At 42.4% G+C, this 20,027-nt stretch overlaps 1 protein-coding gene across 6 annotated transcripts in view; it reads right to left on the reverse strand.

Annotated features, from left to right (window-relative positions):
• The window catches only part of MEIS1 (Meis homeobox 1), a 203,214-nt gene that overhangs the window by 61,065 nt on the left and 122,122 nt on the right, over positions 1-20,027 (reverse strand). For all 6 annotated transcript variants that reach the window (XM_085054295.1, XM_085054294.1, XM_085054293.1 and 3 more), the window contains one exon: positions 19,539-19,650. In XM_085054295.1, the coding sequence (XP_084910421.1) occupies positions 19,539-19,650 (112 nt within the window). The remainder of the gene's footprint in view (positions 1-19,538; positions 19,651-20,027) is intronic.

The raw sequence follows: 20,027 nt of genomic DNA on the forward strand, positions 1-20,027 counted from the left end.
CAGCTGCTCCTCTCCCAGCACAAAAGGCAAATCAGTTCTGATGAGGTGGCACTTAAGAAAGGCCACAATAGGAAAAACCTGTCCTAAAGTCGGGCTTTAGAGCAAAGGTGTGGTGCTGTTGGGTCTGATGGGCAGCAGACAGGCACACTGCTGCTGCTCCCACAGCTCCTGCTGCTCCCACAGCTCCTGCTGCCCTCTGCTCTGCCCAGATCTCTACAGGATGAGAGGGATCAAGCAGTGACCACCGTGGTGATCAGGCCACTAACTCTTCCTCTGCTGCAAACACTTTCCCCTCAAATATTCCTTGGGTATGGGGAGGTGGGGTGGCTCTAGGGGGAAGTCAGGGTACAACCTCTGCACATCCAGGTGGCTGGTGTGAACCCAGCCCCCCTGGCAGAGCCTGGAAACTCAGAGGAGAGCCCTTCAGAGAAGTAACAGTGATGGGGAGGTGGTCTTAACCCTGCTCCTTGTGGTTGGCCACTGAGGTCCCCTGATGGTCCCACCTAGGGGCACACAGGCAGTGACAATCCTTTCAGGCAGTTCAGCCCTACTAAGCACATCCCCTTAGGCTCCAACTTAATGTATTCATGCCACTGCTATGTTTTTGGCTTCCTACGACTTTCTATCACAGCTTCTGGTGTTTTGATGTTTGAGTTACAGTGCAGTTACAGTTTAGGTTGTGGGTTTTTCCCATATTAAAATAAACAAACAAACAACAACTCCAAATGCAAGTCATTCAGGAACAAGCAGATACCAAGAGTCCAAAACACACAATGAAGGTGAAAGAAAAGTCAGATACCAATGCTGTACACTTAAAAACCACCCCTGGAATATCACCTACAGGTGCACATGCACCTTGTTTTTACCTCTTTCATCTTCCATCACCCCATATTCCCAGATATTACCAACCTAGAATTACCTTGAATAGGTAAACTGATGGGAGGAAAGGGACAATCTTCTGGTGCACTCGAGAATTTGATTATTGTTTATATCACTGCATCTCATGGCATCAAAGTTGTAACTGCGAGAGGGATGAAGGATGGGAAGGAGTTATCTCAGCCATTTCCAGCTCATCTCTCTTTGACTCTAGAAGAGTGTTTAACCAAAATCCCACAGAAATCTCAAAGCAAAGCTGGATAATAGCAAAAAGCCATCCAGGGTCTTAAGAAAAAATAAACAAAATGTATACATCCTTCAAAAGGCAAGCCAAAATTATTTCTGGTTACTTTTTCAACTCACAGCATTTGTCATTATCACTAAGAGAATCAGCAATAGAAATGCATAGAAAGCAAAAACTGACTGCTTTCAGTAATTTGATGTACTTTAAATGACATGAATGAGTAACCAAGGAAGCTAAAGAAAACCTCAGGTTCTAGCAGGCTGAAACCACAGACATCAGCTTCCCCATGGCAGGTACAGACCACAAAGAAGAATCATCTTGCTTTTCTGATGAAACAACCACATCCTCTTTGAAAGGGCTGAGGACCTTGTCTCACCCCTGCCACCCATCAGTGATGGAAGGCGACTCTCACCTGCCCAGCTCACCACTCCTTCTACCTCCTCCTAAAGCAGCCCTGCAGTGCCTACAAGACCATCAGCTTTGCCTCAGAACTGCCAAATATCCTGTGCAGATGGTACCCTCTCAGCTGAGGCTAACAAGGAGAATATTTGTGCTGTGCAGCCCATCTTCTTCACCTCAGCTTTCAGGATGTGCCTCTCAGCTGATGTGCAAGGACACACCAAACACACACACAGAGGCCAGAGCTGCACCAGGTCAAACACCAGCAATGTCCCCGTGTCCTTCCTGTCCATGCAGAGAGAAAGGAAGGTTTTACAGGCATCAGTTGCCTCATAAAGGAAAAGACAGGCTTTTCTAAGCATCCTGTAAATGCCAGGAAAAGAGAAGAATGGAAAGGAAATGAAAGGAGCAACCTGGAAAGGAGAACGGAAAAGCAAGAGACCTTGGCTCAAGGGAGAGAGTTAACCACAGTTTTAGCCTTGCCTTCATCTATAGAAGATGTTTGCTTTTAATAATCTCGGAAAAAATGTGGTGCATGAGCTAAGTCAGCCCCTGGGCAGATTTAACTTGGGTGACCTGAACTTACTCTGCAGATCACCATAGGTCTCTCTGACCTTGGCAGTGACACAAGGATCATATTTTCTTGTGGATGAATTACTCTGGAATAATTCTGCCAATGTTTAGGCATAAATAGCCTTTTATTTAGGACTGTGAAAATACATTCTCTCTTTCTGCCTCTCACCTTTCCAAACAAAATCTATTTATTGGAATGAGGAAAACCCCACCCTTCATTAAGGTCTGGGTACACATCTCAAAGGCCAGACAGAAGCTTGGCTGCTTCATGCTCATGGCAATGTGTTTTCAGACATTGCCTTCAGCAAGATGCATTTGAAGTTAACTGGAAAGATTTGTTCTTTTGATTGGAGTGGTCAGCCTGCATATTTGTAGATAAATATATAAATACTTTCAGACACAAAGGAGGTGGTATATATAGGTCAGTAGTGGGAATATTCACCTTCAATTGCCAAAACAGAAAACACAATCCTCAACATACATCTACAGGCAAGTCAAGAGCAGCTCCCTGAAAACCAGCCAAGTTGCACTGAGATAAGCAAAAAATCCCCCCAAACCCCCATCTCAGCCTTGCAGAAAATGGACCAGTTTGGAAGGAACAGGTAAACAGTGTGTTCTTGGACAGGAGTCAGCACAGTTTGGATGATGCAGACCTTTCCGTTCGAGGGTTGCGCCGGTTTTTGCGTCTGGTCACTTGAGGTCACACCGCAGAGCTCTGAGCCTCTGCAGAGGCTCTGCATGCTTCCTCCCCAAAACGGAGGTGGCTAAAGTGGCTTTTAAAATCAGTTGTTATCCTGATGCCACCTGAGTCTTAATTGCTGAAAAAATGGGGATTACAGCCACAGAAAGGGCTTTCTGGCACTGCCTAAGGAAGTATCAGTTTTTGAGGTCAGCACAACATCCCTTAAAAATATGAATCAGAGTGGTTCTTTCATACTGCAATTTGATAAAGGCAGGCAAAACATTAGCAGGCTAATTTGTTGAAGGTCAGGACAGCTTTGCAATATATATATATATTAGAGATGTGCTTAGATGGGTGTAAAAAGGAAAGAAAATACTTGAAAACCTGTATTCAAATTATCCTGCAGCAGTCAAATAAATCCTAGTAAATACTATTTCCCGCTTCCACTCTGAATGAGTCTCTTCTAATAAACTCATTTCATGTTGAGCAAACACAATTTTCCAACTGTGTGTTGAGCTGCTTCCTTCCTCCATACACAACTTTTGCTGTGTGGCTGATGCCTTTGGACCTGCAGGCAAGTGTCTCAGCCTTAAGACTGGGTCACCAAGGCTTCTCAGGCAGAAAAGCAAGTCTCTAGTCACAGAGCTGCATTCTTTCCCATCAGAGTTCTGGAACAATACTCACTGATGCCAAAACAGGTGATTCTCTTGAGACTGGAAAAGGCTTTCACAAATATCTGCCAATTATCTGAGCAGTAGCCAACAATGCCAGCCTCTGAACCATTGCTAATCATGACACTGGTTTCTATGCAAAGCAACTCTGAGCTTTGTCATTTTAAAAGCCTGACCAGCTGCACCTGCAATTTGTGGCTCAGGCAGATGAGGAGACAGATTTTCATCTATAATCATGGGCTGAAATTCAAAGTTCAGCTAAAAAGCATTCTCACCTATACTTAACAGTTTCTATGGAAAATACTTTGACATAAGCACCATATTTGCAATGAATATGATCTCAGCAGTGACCTGAACAAGGAATTATTGACCTGGAGAGGGCAATTGCCTGTAAGATCACATGGAAGCTATCCTTTATGCTCACCCTTTACCAGCCCAGGAGACTTTATGCATATCCAAAGCTGCACTTGAACTTTACCAAAAAGCATGAAAGGAGAGGCTCAAGCTGGCAGGTGCTGAACATATCCACTCAAAGATAACATGAGTTGTAAAGAAGGAGGTCAAAGTCTCAGAGCAGTCAACAAACATGCTGGAAAGCCCAACTTTCCAAGGCACTGCAAGGATCTGTACTGGTTACGACTCCTGCAGAGCAAGCAGAGCAGCTCACAAGAAAGCCTCTGCCAGGACAATCCTGGAAACACCTCACTCAGCTTCCTTCCCTGGGTTTATCCTGGAGAGCCATCCCCCAAGATCCCAGATAAGGCACGCTGACAAGGTGCTGAATGAAAGCCCACACTGCTGCTGCCAGTAACCCGCCCTCCCTCCACGCCTGCAAACCTCCTGCACCATCCTTAGGCTTTGTACTCACAGCCTCCCAAGGAAGCAAATTTCACTCCCAAATTTCACTGCATTTCATGTTTCTGGGGCACAGTGGGGACACAGTCGACAATTCAGAGATATTTTTCAGCACAGCATCCAAAGTGGACCTCAAAATGGAAATAAGAGTTCAATTTTCTGCATATAAATTACTAACCCCTCGCCTCTCTACCTCATGTGCTAGTCAGGATTGCTACAAATATGACTACAAAAATGAAATGGACAAATGAGCTGTTTTGAATGTGTATTAGTACACTTAAATGGACCAATGTACCCCTTGTTAGTTTGGAGCAGAAGTAGGTTAAGCTCTGGATTTACACTTAAAAGCAGAGAAAACTCCTGACAGATGCAGTGCCAGCTGCCAAAGGACCCTGTGCCCAAACAGCACAACAAAGCTAAACGAGGCCATTCCTACAACCTCCACTCAGCAACAGGTTGTGCTTCAAGCCTTCCCTCATGGAGCCTCTCATGTCATGCAAGATCTCAGAGCTGTTTAGCTGGAGGTTGAGCAAAGCACTGCCACACAGTTTCACAAACCCCATTCATCATGTTTTATATTCAAGTCCTCAGTTCCCAGAGTCACGCAAAAACCTTCAACCAAAACCACAGATGCACTAATATAGCAAGCAACCTCTTGATGTCAGAGAAAGCTGGAATCCTGGCTTCTTGACAGCTAGGCATGGGAATACAGACACTGACCCCCGCAAACAGCATTAATAAAAAAAATAAAGTGTATATATGTCTATTTTTCTATGAATGCCAAGATTTTTGAACACTTCAGTTACCCATGCAAGTCTGCAAACACAAGAAGTGTCACAAGATGCTCAGGAGCTGCAGAGGACACAGCCTCACCTACACATACAATGCCTGAGCCCACTTCCCTAATATTCAGCAGCACAAAACAGTTTATTCTGCTTCTCCACACAGAGCAAACATTTCCTTCCTAAAGAAATGCCAAGTTTTAGCACAGATTCATCTCTCCTTACTCTGAGCATCTAAGTCACACTGCCAAGCTGAGTGTCTGAGCAAGGTGATTAGTCCTCCCTGAGTCCTTTCACAGTCAATGGAGAGAAAGAAACTCTCTGGAGGGAAATTCAGGACTGAGGTGACTACAAGAATATGTGCACTATCAGCTTTGAATACTGCACAGAACAATAAAAACTTACAAGCAGCAGTGCTGTAGCAAGGAAACTGGCTAATGAAGACTGAATGTACCCATCTCAGTTTCTAAGCAAGACCTGGACTTCAGGGCTCCTTCTAAAATTACTCAGGATGGAAAGGCTGAATTTAGCTCCCATCCATCACCTTATCACAAGAATACAACCTCATGCTTCCTGCCACAGAGAATCTGGGAAAATGCAAAATTCTACCTCTTATCAGCAAATCATAATTAATTTCTTCTTCCTATTTTGCCTTACTTGAGAAAGGAAAAAAAAAAAAAAGCCCTCCCAGATAGATAACTAAATTTATGTCTTACCAAACTGAATGTAAATGCAAGAAACAGGAAGTTTTTACTTGGAAACTGGAATTTCAAGCACTCAGTGGCAAACAATGAAGCAGAGAGATAAAGATGCAATGGCAATGGTGGGGGACAGACCTGCCAAGCTTCCTGCCCACGCTGACTCAAGAGCATGTGTCCTACCATGATATGGACTGACCACAGCACTTGCTTTTATTTTGGTAATTGGTATTTGTTCCTGTGAAAACCCCTACAAAAACAAGTCAGAAGACCAGACAATAGTAGACCCTCCATCTCTTATAGCCAGATCTTTTACTTAACACTTTAGCAAAAGATGTAATCAGCGGATCTTTGTCCATTTATACAATTCTCTCTGCAGTGATGAGGATTGTATTACACTCTCCAGCATCCAGTCTTCCCCATCACTTCAAGAGATTGAACTGATACTTGAAAGCACATTTGCTATTATCTACTCCAGCCCTTTGGAAATGACATTACACAGATACGGGGGGCAGGCAAATATTGCCGCTCTTTTATTATTCCCGATGTTCCCTCGCTTGTAATATCTGAGAAGTTCCCAGGTCAATGGGATTACTTTATCTCCCTCCCCCTTCCTTTATCTCCTCCCTCACCCCACAGGTATCCATGTCCAAATGGGACACTTCGGCAGGGGGTTTGCTTGACCCAGGTCACTCAGAGGTCAAGCGTTTCACCACTTGCTAATGCAAAGCTTCCCCCCAGCCCTCGCAGCCCTGGGGGTCCTGGGAGCCCTCCCCACACATTCCTCTCCTTTCCACGGGTGCAGATGGAGAAGGCAAATGCTCCTCAGTGAACTTACAGAAGCTAAATCCTCCCCGTACGAAAAGCGGAATGTGTTCTGTGTTTTTAAATAAACAAAGGAAAGGGAGAAGCTCGTGAAAAATCAGCTCGGCAGTGACTTTATTCCTATACCAAACTTGAAGGATGGGAGGCTTAACTAGTTAGGAGCAACTCAGACTATATTTTTGCCTACCAGAACAAAGATCAATTTTTATTTAGATTGATTTTAAGATTTACATGTGAGAAATGGATACAATTGGATCAAATATATACTAAAACAAATTGTTGACTCCCATGAAAGCCAATAAACCCAAAACAAATTTCACAGATCTCATCTACCAGCATTTGAGATTTGCTTTATTTCATTATTTTGTATACATTTATGGAGCAGAAATTTGCTTAACTCTATTCCACTTTTCTTTTACTGAAACAATAAGACTCTCTGCAGAATATTTTCGACTTGAATATTATCACCAGGATAGCATATGGCAAACTAGCAGCAGGCAGTTTATCTTCATCCTCTTTGTAAGCTAAAATTAGCACAATGCTTTTGCAACAGCATATGATGTATTCAGACCAGTATGATATACCTAATACAACTTCAGATCCATCCCTGGCTAACCTCCAATATCCAAGTAAATTGATAGCTAATTTTAACTGAGTATTAATGTGTTTAGTATCAAGTTGGCATTTATCAACTTGAGAGGCACTTTTAAGTTTAATACTGTCGTTTCACCTACCTACACCAACTGTAAATAAAATTTGTATATTGGTAACATATAGAATTTAAATTCATCTGTGCAAAGCGATTCTAATTTATATTAACACATTATGTATGGAAAGCCATGCTGTAAAATTGCATAATATGCACATTCTGCTTTTCACTGATGCAATATAATTAATGGTAGTGAAGAGCTGATATACCCATGTCATGACTAACATGCTCCTCCTGCAGACTGTTAGCTGGTTACTTTACTGAGATTACATTCAACCAAGTCACCAACGTCCTTTGGATTAAATTAAACCAAGTCATCGCTTTGTATTTCTTGATGAGGTGGCTATGCCAGCCCTCTCTGCTCTTCAACCTGGTAAATTATGGCAACCTCAGGGGTTTTTTAGTTGGATTAAATATGTGGTGAGACACTAATGTTAGCACTGCTTCCTAATTTGTTTCTTGTAGCTGTAACACCAAGGAATTTAGCACAATGCTCCTCGTAAAGGAAATTTGAAAGGTTCTAAAAGGTTCTAAAAATGCTGTGTACTTCACAAGGGTGGTTGTTTTACCACCTTTCTTGCCAGGTTCACAGAATAAAATGTGTAGTAGTGGGAAGCAGTCACATCCAAGCACACATATGAACAAACACACACAATAAATATTTATAGACTGACATTCAAAGATTTTGTGGCTCAGCCTGCTCACCAATAGAACATCCCTCTGCTTTCCTGCAGCCCATCACAGAACTACGATACAAAACCATACCAAGTCTGTCCAATAGTTATACTGAACTAACATCACCACTATTCTTTCTTTTACAAGTTGACCTCATGCAGAATTTGCACAGGGTTAGTCCAGACAGATAAAGAAACAAACGAGCAGGATCTTGCAGAAAAGCCTCTCCTGGAGCATTCTCATTGCCACAGGGAAGATGAGGGGACAGGAGAGGACAAATAGATGCTTTACTAAGCTGGGAAGGGAGAAGTACACCATGAGCACAACATTTCAATCCCACTTTGTCTCTTTTCCCCCTTGCTGCAATTTGCCTGCCCTGCTCTTTAGCGAGAGGCTGCAACACTGTGACGTTACAGTGCCCTGAAACTTTAACCCTGTTTTAAATGATAACACTTTTTTTCCAAGCAGTTCAGCTAATGCTGACCTCATTCCTTCTTTCCCCTGCTTTAGGAAGGCAGTCAATGCAGTGCATGTGCTATAATCCAGGAACTCCACCATGGGGTTTCTCCCTCAGTGCTATGCCAGGGAAGGAGAAAGGGAGGAGATCCTCTTGGCACAGAAATGAGACCAATGAAAGATTCTCCATCCTACAAGCCTCGCTTCCATGACTTTCACTTGCTGACCAGAGAGCTAAGATATGCCTTCTTCCAGGTCCATTGGGACACTACAGACTCCAGAATATATTTAGCATGCATCCATGTGACACTGCTATTCAGGGCACTGGGGAAGATTTAAGAATCAGTTAGGTTATGTCTGCCACCATTAGGTCTTTTCCAAGGGTCTAAGTGGTGTCTCCTAATAGGTCTTCTCCTGCCCTTCTGCAAAAGATGCACTTATAACCTGGAGATGGTACACAGTATTGGGGTTGCAGGGGTCATCTTTCACCCATGGCACAGAATCAGCACAGGAAAACTATGGACTAAGGGATAAGTAGTTGAAAAAGCTGTCCCCACTGTACTTTTATTTATTTACATGCTGTTTCTCCTTTCCCACACTTTCCTATTACAATATGGTAAAGAGCAACTGCAAAAAACCTGACTGCAAACTCAAGAGAAATAAAATACATAAACCAATACTCATAACAGAGTAATATTTATAATATATAAATAAGTTACATAGATATAATCCATGGCTATTAGATGCCAGAGGTACCACCTGGCAATGAGGAAGCTCCCAGGCCACAGAGGAGGCAGGGTGACAGTGCTATCCTGATGTGACAGTGATCCCACTGCATATCACAGACCCAGCCATGCTTTCCCATGTCTTTTCCCACCTCCTGGGCTGGAGCAGCGAAATTTCAAGTGTGTCAAACCAAAGGCTACATGGAGGAGGTATCATGGCTAAAGAGCCAAGGCAGAAAGGTGGAAGATTTTACCAACAACTCCTTCATTCAAAGACCTGCCAGAGCAGAGTCAGGCATTTTCTTAGTCACAGCCCTACAATCCCACCCCAGCTTGGGTACTAGGGACATCAGGCATCTCCCTGTGGTATTTCCCATGTCACCAACTAGTGGGTCACCAGGCCAGTGAGAAGTGGTCCCTGATGAATTACAGGGTGACAGGTGGCTCTGACAACACCACTGCTGCAAGCTGCAGAGGCTGTTCTGACTGCCCAGAGAAAGTCCCCATGTCATTCATGAATTTAAAATTGGAAAGAAAAACAAAACAAAAAACCCCCCCAGTAATAATAAAAGCCTGTGTGCATCAATGTGCTTCAAAAAATTATGTCAGCATCTTACAGTGCTGATCCTATTAATTAATCCCTTGAAGAATGGCCCCTCGCCCACAAACATATAATGTAATGCCAGCTTAATCTTACCTAAAAAAAAATTACAATGCAATAAGATTACTAGTCTGACTCTGCTAACTGTTACAGCTCTGCTTAATCCTGCATTTCGGTGCTTTAACAAGCTCCTACAATACTGTACAGAGTTTATCAGAGCAGTTGCCAAGACAAGAAGGACTTATATTTTAAAGAATATAATTCCACTGTCTTTTGTGCTTTTTTTGTATAATGTTTATACAGTGACTTTCATCCTGAAAGATCTCAAAGCCTATTGCCTGTTCCTGTTTCCACTGAAGTCTTCCTTTCAGGTTTCATATTAGAGTAGGATTAGAAATAAATATATATAAATATATCTATGGGTGGTTATAGAAGGAAGATTTGCTGGGGCAAAAGCTCATCCCTCTCTCCCATTTCCCAAATGCAGCTGGGAGGGGAGGCACCAAATCAGCCCCCTCCTTCCAAAACCTGCAAAGGACCCTCTGTAGGACCTTTTCTAAAGACAGGGTTGCAAACATGACCTATGAGAGTATCATCTCTCCATCCCTGCATTAACTTTGCCTTCATCCCCAGGCTGTCCTCCCACCAGCACAGCCCCACTCAGACAAAATCCACCCACAGCCACACATTTCCCAGTCTTCACTGGCTATAGACATATTAAGCTTCCCATGGAATAGGAGAAGAAAGCTCTGCTCCCTCCCTGTAATTATCAAATCAGCCCAAAAATGAGGAAGAATTGAGAATCCTCATTATGGCACGTCATAAAACACGGCGAGGTCTCGTGCTCGCTGTCTCTCATTGGCACAGCCTGCCAACAAAACTTTACAAAGAGCACAGGAATTCACGTTTGCAGAGATATTAAAGTCATAAAAGGGGAGATTTGTATTTTATTTTCCCACAGTCTAAATGAAGGTGAACCAAGCAAATTTGGCAAAGAGTGCTAGTCAGATGCCATTTCCCAGAGCAGTGTGGTATTTTCCTCTGGGAATAAAACATTTTCCTTCAACTACTGTTTATAACTCTTATCAGTTCAACAGCAATAGAGCCATCAAGTCCAATATCTTGTGGAAAAAAGTCAAGGTCAACAAGTACTTGCATTTTCGTTTATCTTTAGCTGCAATTGCTACTGACATTCAATTGGGTAATAAACATGAGGACTGTCAAATGCTCTCAGCAAACAGGTGATCCAAAAGCTATCAGAGAGAAAGAGGCTACCGCCAGGTAATCAAACAATTCTGTTGCAACAATTATGATTTGAGTGCATTCATTTACAGAAGCAATCACCTGTCAAATTTGAATGAATAGCATCAAACCATTCCCACCACCGGGGTAATAAGGGCAAGAAAATACAAGCTATGTCTACTTTCTTCCCAACAAAAGCATGTCAGCATTAGCAAGAGCCTTTAAAAAAAAAAAAAAAGATAAACAAAAAAATCCAGCATCTTATTTCCTGAATTGAATTATAAAAATTATTTGAACATAAAGACTAGAGGACATCTGTTCAAGCAACTGGATCTCGTGGTGGTGTCTGCCATGAACAAGAAGGGGTGTTTAGGAAAGTGCTGTGGCAAGTGGGGGAACACAGAGGTGGCTGTGCCACTGCTCCGACAATCAGCACTGGGGCAGCTTCCTGAGCCACTGCCTGCATCTGGACCAGGGTTTTTATTAGCTACAAAAGGACCTGTTTTTCCATGAATTGGTCTAATCTCTTTTTGTCCCCTGCTGACCTCCTCAGAACGCTGTTCTGCAGCAATAAATTTAACCCAACGCATGAAACATTTTCGTTTGTTTTAAACCTACTGACACTGTGGAACATCTGCTGTGCCATGAACACCCACCTTTAGCTCCTGCATTATGGGACAAGCACCCACTTTCTCCATACACAACTGATTTTAAAGACTTCTCCTCCAACCTTAGTCATCTTTCCCCTCCCAGCCTTTCACGTGAGAGATAGGAAAAAGGGTTTGTGCCAAGCAGCCTGATGGCACACCCTGTTGCATCACTAATCCCGAAACACGGCGTGTTTATGAGTTTATACTCCTTGCGATAAAATATCTCTCAAAACAAACATCTCAAGATCACAACTTTTGTTTTTTTAACCTCCAATTTAAAGAGGTCAGTGACACACACCTTAAAGTCTTGCTCTGCCTACATCAGATTGCAAAAGACTCAGCGGAAGCCACCAAGGCATGCAGAGAGGCAGGTGGGATAGAACCCATAAGATGGGAATACTAATATGGGAAGCTCATTAGCTCCAATGAGCCACCACAATTTAAGTGAAAACACCCAGGATGTGTAGGAAAAAAACACCACATCTGAATAAAGCAATCAGAAAAAAAACCCCAAAAAACCCAAAAAACAAATCTTATCAGCCATCTTGAAAAACACCCTGTTGAAAGTGGCATCTCGGACACTAAAAACTTCAAACCTATTTCTACAACTTCTTACAAAACCAAAACTCCCTCTGCCACATCCAAGGAGGAAAACAAGATGCCCTTCAGTCCTATACCAGAGTTTTTAGATAACTGCCCAAGATGTGATTTAGCAATGTGATTATTCTCCACCACTGTTCCATGTTTGGCATATTCAAGATCCTGCCCTCAGTAAGACACCTGGTTCTGTGCAGACACACTTTTTGGTCTGCAAAAGCTGGTGGATGTTCAGTTCAGGGTCAGGGCCATGTTCTTATATACACATCCATGTATACACAGGCTTCCACACAGCCACACAGATGTTTAATGGGTAGACATTTCTGAATTTAGAAAAACTTGCCAAGAAAAGAGAGAAAAAAAAGAAAAAGGACTCCAGCGCACGGATTTTGCTGCTTAATTACAGATGGGCTGAGAAGTCAGGAATATTTGTATTTCCATAGCCACTTTAAAGGTAAACAGTTTCCAAAGTCTTTTTCCCTCCTTCTGCTCTGCCAATGATGGCAATAGCCTCAGCCTGAAGGATCTGCCTCCTGACATGGTCGTTTCTCTGCTCCCCTCCCAGCTGGAAGCTTTTCCTAAGCAAAGACTGAAAGTTGCATTAAACCGTGCTGAAATGGTTGTGCTGGTTTGGAACTGCTTATTATCTCTGGGGGCTGACCTGAAAAACGAGTTGGTGCTTAGAGAAATTCAGGTTTCCCCTGAAAAGCAAATGGAAGGAAGGAAGAAAGGTTTTTTACAAGGAAAATAATTCATTTACGATGATGTTACCCACAATTTAGGCAAAACAAGCAACATTTATAAGTATTTAAGTTAGCTTTGCCAGAGCAAAAAGAAAAATGCCTGTTAATAACAGACATTTAAGCTAATGCAAACAACTGAAATAAATCCTGACACTGGGAATAGATTATTGCTCAAATCATGACAGACAACTGCTTCCAAGAGAGAACTTGCTGCCATGCACCATTCTGGAAGCACAGCCCTGCCTAGCTGAAGCATGCAGACTTAACACTGCCGAAATCTAACTTTAACAGCTGAATCAGGCTGATGAGACCAAAAAAAAAAAAAAAAAAAAAAACCAACAAAAAACTGAAAACCTAAACTAGAAGGAAAAAACCAGTTTCACGCCCCCCGGCTTTAGAGCAGAATGATAAATTGACATCATGTTATGAGCATAATCCTCAACCACTCGATCCCTGTTAAAAAATAAAACACGATTCTGGGGAGATAAAAATAATTAATGCTGGTGCTGCTGAAGAATATGCACCTACACGAAGAGTTTCAGATAAATACAGGCCTGGCTTAAATCTCATATCTCACGTCAGAGGAAGAGGGCACAGGTGCTCAGCTGATTTAAAGCAAACCGAGCGCTGCCCGCTTGATGGAAAAGCAGGGAAAGAAAAGGGGATGGCAGAGCCTCAGCAAGAAAACTGATACTGCTCCATTTCCAAACAAGCCTATTACGCTTAATTCGGGATTCACAATACATAAAGCGGCAGAAAAAACACAGGGAGCAGCCCCTGTTGACTAATGCCCTGTCTTTTCTAATCGAGGGTCACATCCAGTCTAACCGATCGCATGATAATGGCATCAGAAAAGGTCAATCAAAGACAAGCCGGAGCTTCCACTGCCTGGCTGACCTTCGGAGCTTGTGACAAATTGCTATCAGTCAATGTCAACTAATGACAGCGGCTCTTTGGCTAATCAATTGTTCTAAAAATGATCAAGAAAACTACTCGTAGGACAGCTCATTTTCACATCAATGCCTGTGAAGTATGAAAAGCTCATTTTTTTTTGAGTTTTTAATAAGCTCATAAGTAAAGCAGTTACTTGGTAACAGGGGTCACCTTAGTGAAAAGACAGAACCTTTGTCTGCCTTTTACATATTCTTTTATTACCATATTATAGTAAAAATATGCCATGCCATTACTATGCCAGAGGGCTACATAATAAAGTAGGTAATACTCCTTTTTTTTTTTTTTTTTTTTGAGATAAATACTTCTGTGGTTTAGGGGGCCTCTGTTTGGATGTAAATAATTGTCAATATAGTCTCCCTGTATTTAAATGTAAAGCAATCACCACTGGCACACAGGTGACATGCCCACTCATTACTCACCCAAACTTCACGTGACAGAGCCTGTAGCAAAAACCACGCTGCAAAATCCAGTGGTGCTGCCGGGAAGTGAAGGTCTAACAGCAGCTATTTTGTTCTTAAACCCACCCCCCCCATGCGAGAATAACTTATTCCAACTATTTCCGACAGAATCCACATTTGGTAGGAAAACCGCATGCTCCAAAACCCCCTAAGCTCTGCGAAAGCAAACAGACATTTCCGCCCTGGAAGGATTCTGCATGTAAAAGCCAACGTGGAAATGCACACAGGCTTGAGCAGTGGAAGATATATCATGGTTCTGCTCGTACAGCAAAGGGGTGACTGCAGATTTGTCCATCTTGCCAAACTACCAGCCTCTCCCAGCATCATTTTCAGACACTTCTCAAAGCTTCACAGACGGGCCACGCTCAAATCTGCATTCACTTATTAAATATTACCAAAGCAACAAATCCACACTGGTCTAAGGCTTGAGAAGTGCAAAAGCACAATTACACTTTGCTTTTCCATAAGGAGAACGTCCAGCAAAGGACACTGCAGGGCATTGCATCACAAGAAGCAATTTGAGAAGATGCTGCATTGAGAGGGAAAGAGGAGCCATCGTTCAAGCACAGCACTGCTTTTCACTTGGGTTTACCTCTTCACTTGGGTGACTCCCACCCATGACACCTGTACTGCCAGAAAGGATTTTCCCTGAGGAAAACACCCCTCACCAACCCAATCACTCCCAAAGCAATTCCCCATATCACCACAGAGGAGGAGGAGGGGTGGAATGGCGGTGAAGCGCTAAACAAGAAACATTAAAACTTTTGTTTTCATCGCAGAAACTGCCAAGTGACAGCAGTTTCAGGTTACACCCTAAACCTGCCTTGCTATGGTAGTTTTTCAAATTAAAATATCTTCTGTGGCCTCAGCCACTCTGAAGCCGTCCATAGGCAAGAAAGAAAGGAGGCAGGGCGACACTTAAGCTCAGCCATAATTGGAAGTATGTGAAAAATGAAGTGTCAGTTCGGTCAATAAAGGGCAAAGGTGAAGGGGAACTGCAGCCCAAACTCGGTGCGAAATGTGCTCATTAAGACACCCAATCCGAGGGCTCCTGCCCACCTATCCCATTAGTCATCGGCCATCTGACCGCTTCAAATGCCTCCCCGCTCTTATTACTTTTCTTCTCCCATGTTAAAAAAAAAAAAAAAAAAAGGAAAAAAAAAAGGGAAAAAAAAAAAAAAAAAAGGCGAGCTGGTATATAAATCCTTGCTCAGTCATCTGGAACATAATGTGGCCCTTCTCTCCCCCTCTTCCCGGCTCTGCTGCCTGCCTTTGCAGCCTCCAAACAACCGCCTGGAGATTCCCAGCAATAATAAACCCGATTGCCTTTTTGCCTATAGGTTGCTCAAACTCCTACAAAAGCTTGGGAAAAAAAAAAAAAAACAACAACATTGCAGCCATTGATACATTTTTATAAAGAAATATCGCTGCTTTCTACTCCTAGCTTGAAGGAGCAGCAATGATTTGGAGGTTAAAAAAATGTTTTGAACGCAGGCTGAGGCTTGGACAAAATAAAAAAAAAGAGAAAGAAACAATACACACAAATAAGGTGACACTGATGGATTATTTTTCTCTTTCTTTTAAGCCACGTAGGGGAGCCAAACATGGGAAATTAAGAGTTTCACTCTGGATTAAAAGTGACTGTACCAGGGCTTTGTTCAGCATCTTCCTGGCCTCACTATTTGAAAAACAAACAAAATAGATCATTCAACATCCCAAACAGGAATCTTTTGAAGTTACAAGACACAGTAAGGTAAAACAGTGCTGCCATGAGCTCAGCATTACCTGCCTGTACATAAGAATTTGCATCTCTTCTTTTAAATGGAATTTTGTGAATTATTTCTCCACTATGTAAATTCAGATCTCTTTGCACCATTTGGAGACAGACCTCGAAAGGCCTTTCCCGTTAAGTTCAGAGCAATGGCAAGACTTTTTCATAATATTATTCTGCATTCCTGTACTATAACTATCCCCTATGATGACACAATACCAGGCCTTTGGAAGAGGTTGTGTCAACGCACTATGCAATAACATATCCTGCTGTTCAGTGGCACGAGACCTCAGAACAGCTCCCTAGCAGTTAAATATGGATTTCTGCAATAGATCGAAGCAGCTGGGAGTTATTACTGTTTACTAAGTAAATAAATTTACATGTTAAAAAAGACTTTAAAATATTTACAGGAAAGAGCATCTCTCCTGATTTCAAAGGCAATCATTCAATGTGTGTTCTACACTGAGACATAAATAGGTTAAAAACACAGTTTTCAGGATTTGAAGTGATGAATTAGGTAAAGAAGAAAAATCTCCAAAAAGTCCAAAAATAGAACTTAACATAGTCTGGGTTAAAGACTAAGGAGAAAAGTCTTGCTAAAGCTTTCCAGTCTGTGTGCCCCTGTGAAAATGGAAAGCTTATGTTTACATCCTTGTGATACTTTCGGCCAGGTTGCACACTTGGCCCAGAAGGTGCTTTCACCTACCCCAACAAGGGAAGTAGGTTGTGAGGACCTGACAACCAGACAGTTTCAAAGGGTTTTATTTCTGGTGATCAGATTTGCTTGTTTTTTTTTTTTTTTTAAATGGCAAACGTGATCTTGACAGATGGAACCGAAAGGAACTTTTACAAACTCCTAAAAATAGGGGAGCCTATAATACACTGAATATATGTCACGCAACACATGCATCTCGAGTTAACTCCTGTGCTTGCAAGCACGAGCATGTGGGTCCCCAGCCTTTTGCTGCCACCCCTCCGCAGCACCTGGCTGCTATGGCACTGCCATGCTGGCTCCTTCTGCTGCCAAGGAAAGCATCCAGCAGTGGGGAATACAGCCTTTTAACCACGGCGTTGCACTCCTGACATTGGGCCACAGAAGAAAAGCCACCAAATCACAGAATTTGGAAATTAAATGCAGTTCGGGAGAGGAAGGATATTTGCTATCTTTTTGTTCTCTTCCATTTCAGTCCTTCAGGGTCGTATTTTTTGACTTCTTGCCCATAGGGAAACACTCAAATCACAATTTGGGAGTTTTTTTACAGGTGTACATGCAGGCATTGGTGTGCTTAAACAAATGAGCTTCCCCCATAGTCTCAATGTTCAGAGCATTTCATGTAAACAGGACATAAAGCAAAGCTCGGCAAGACCACTGCTACCCTTCCCACATTCCTGTTCCTCAAAACCAATGCTATTTTCATAGGTGACAAGTCGCCTGAAGGCAAGTCTTGGTAACAGAAACCCCCTCTTTTCCAAAACTCCTTTCCCAAACTTGACCTGAGAGCTCCAGTTATCAAATTCTCATTTTTGTCACTCTTTTCCGAAGTTTTAACGCAACAAGCCTTCCTCACAAAACACTCTATCAAGCACTGGCACTAATTCCAGCCTCGATAAACCACTGGGATTTGGGTAACAGTTTCAGAACTGACTACAGCTTCACTGACAAGTCCTTCTGTAGATATTTAATAGAGCTCAGGCTTGAAAGTCACTTTAGAAAACCCATCCTGACTGAGGCTGCCGCATGCACCTTGCTAGGAACTGACCAGGATGGCAATAAGACATCAGATATGACCAGCACGCCAGACTACTAAAATGCCACACTTAGGAGAAAATGAAGCCTGAGAATCTTTAAAAGTACACCAGGAACTAAGCTCAATTTCCAATTTTCTAGGAGCATTCTGGCAAGCCTCCTCACAGATGTTTTGTCCATGCACATATCCACATAAACACAAGCACATCCGTCTAATAAAAGAGCAGCCCTGACCGAATACAAAAACCCTCTCAAAACACCACATTTTAGTTCAAAGCCTATTTTTGAAGCAGCTTTTTCACCCTCAAAAAAACCCCATGGATTTAAAGTTTGTTCCAAAAGCAAGGGGCTCTAATGAACAAGTTGACACCACTTCAACTATAGTATTGTGAACAGCACCACTAGAATATATATGTATACATACTTGAAAGAAAAAAGGCCCCCTGAATTTATGTTGCATATCATTTTCCAGTAAAAGTCAGAGGTCAGAAGGTTACCAGTTTCTGCCTCAGCTCTGCAACAGTTTACTATTCCAGGCCCCATTTTTACTAGGCTACACTTGCGATGAAGTCAGCAACTTTTCTTTAAACAATAACGAGTCTCAAATACTTAAAATTCTATAAAGAGATGTTATTCACCATGTACGTTAAGTCCATGCATATAAAAAATTAAAATATACTGGTTTAGTTTAAAAACTAATCTTGTTAAATGCAGACTTTGCAATGCTAATCAGTACTGTTCAACCTTTTTTTGGAAACACAATTCCTTTGTTGTCTAACAGCACTTGAATGAAACATGATCATAAAACCAGATTTAAAAGTATATACCTATTGTGAGTTCAGAGTCAACTTCAATAAAGCACTCTCTTTTATATTCAGATTAAGGATCCTTTTTAAATTTTAATTGCATTAAATTAACACTAAATCCACTGCAGTTGGTCTCTACAGAAAAAATATGCTTTCAGCTTCTCAGAAAAAAAAAAATCCAGAGATTCAGCTTGTTAGACTTCAGAGTTTTTGAGACAGCACTGATTATTTGTAGAATGTCCCACTTCCATTGCACCAAGCTCGTTTCATTCTCACCCTGCTAAATCAGCTACTCTGGCCTGGCACTCAAACAGAATGTTTTTGCATTCAAATAAATTGGAATTGAGTCTAAAAAAGTAAGTAAAAGCACAGCTCAGGATTCTGTAAAATGGGCCAGCTAACATCTCTTCTTTATATGCAATCAAGTTTCGATGGCATCTTTGAAATATTAGCATCCATTTCTGCAATCTTAATTACATTTGGTTTTGAAGATTTAATCTTTTAACCCATTTGAATGAGGAAAAAACCCAACCTTCTCATTTCTTATTTTTATTAAGCACACTGCAAATTTGGTACATATGTTGCTCTAACATGTGCCTGCTGGCAGGGTTGAAGGAATAAAGATGCCAATCCCTTTACTAGGAGGAGATGGAGGAAAAAATGTCAAAAAAAAGGAAGATTTCTCAGCACAAACCCCCTAGCACCCAAGCATATTTCAACATCAGAAAGAGAGTAACCAGTCCCTGAGCACGTTGGTGACCACTTGCCAGCTAAGAAAGTGTGAGGGCTCTGTTCCTACCTTGCTCACTGCTGTTGTCCCCGCTGTGCGATGTGTGTCCCCCGCTGGATGGGCCGGGGGTTCCCCCGGAGCGCGTCGATGCCGTGTCATCGTGGTCTCTGTTCCAGGAGGGCTGTGGGGCAGAAAACATTTCAGAGTTAACATCTGAGATAGGGAAGGAATGCCCAGTTCACGCACTCCCAGGAAAGTGGTACCCGTGCCCAAACCCGCGGGAAAAGGCTGGATAGCACATCTCCTGAATTATTCCTCCTTTCCAGGTAGCTGTATTGCCGCTCCCAGCAAAAATAATATACTCTGGAATAAGTTTACTATCTAAATACTCCCCAGCTTTATTACCACAGAAAACAGAAACATTCCTGGCCAGGCAGGGGGAGCAGGAGGAGAGCCAGAGAGCGAATCACTGGCACTGGGCTCCAGCTATATTTTTAGCATCCGCGAACCCTCCAGCACAAGAGCCAGCGAGCTCCGCGAAGGCGAAATGAGAGCGGT

The sequence above is a fragment of the Lichenostomus cassidix genome, chromosome 3 (genome assembly GCF_008360975.1).
Source record: "Lichenostomus cassidix isolate B80296 chromosome 3, HeHo_3.0, whole genome shotgun sequence".
NCBI classification, from domain to species: domain Eukaryota; kingdom Metazoa; phylum Chordata; class Aves; order Passeriformes; family Meliphagidae; genus Lichenostomus; species Lichenostomus cassidix.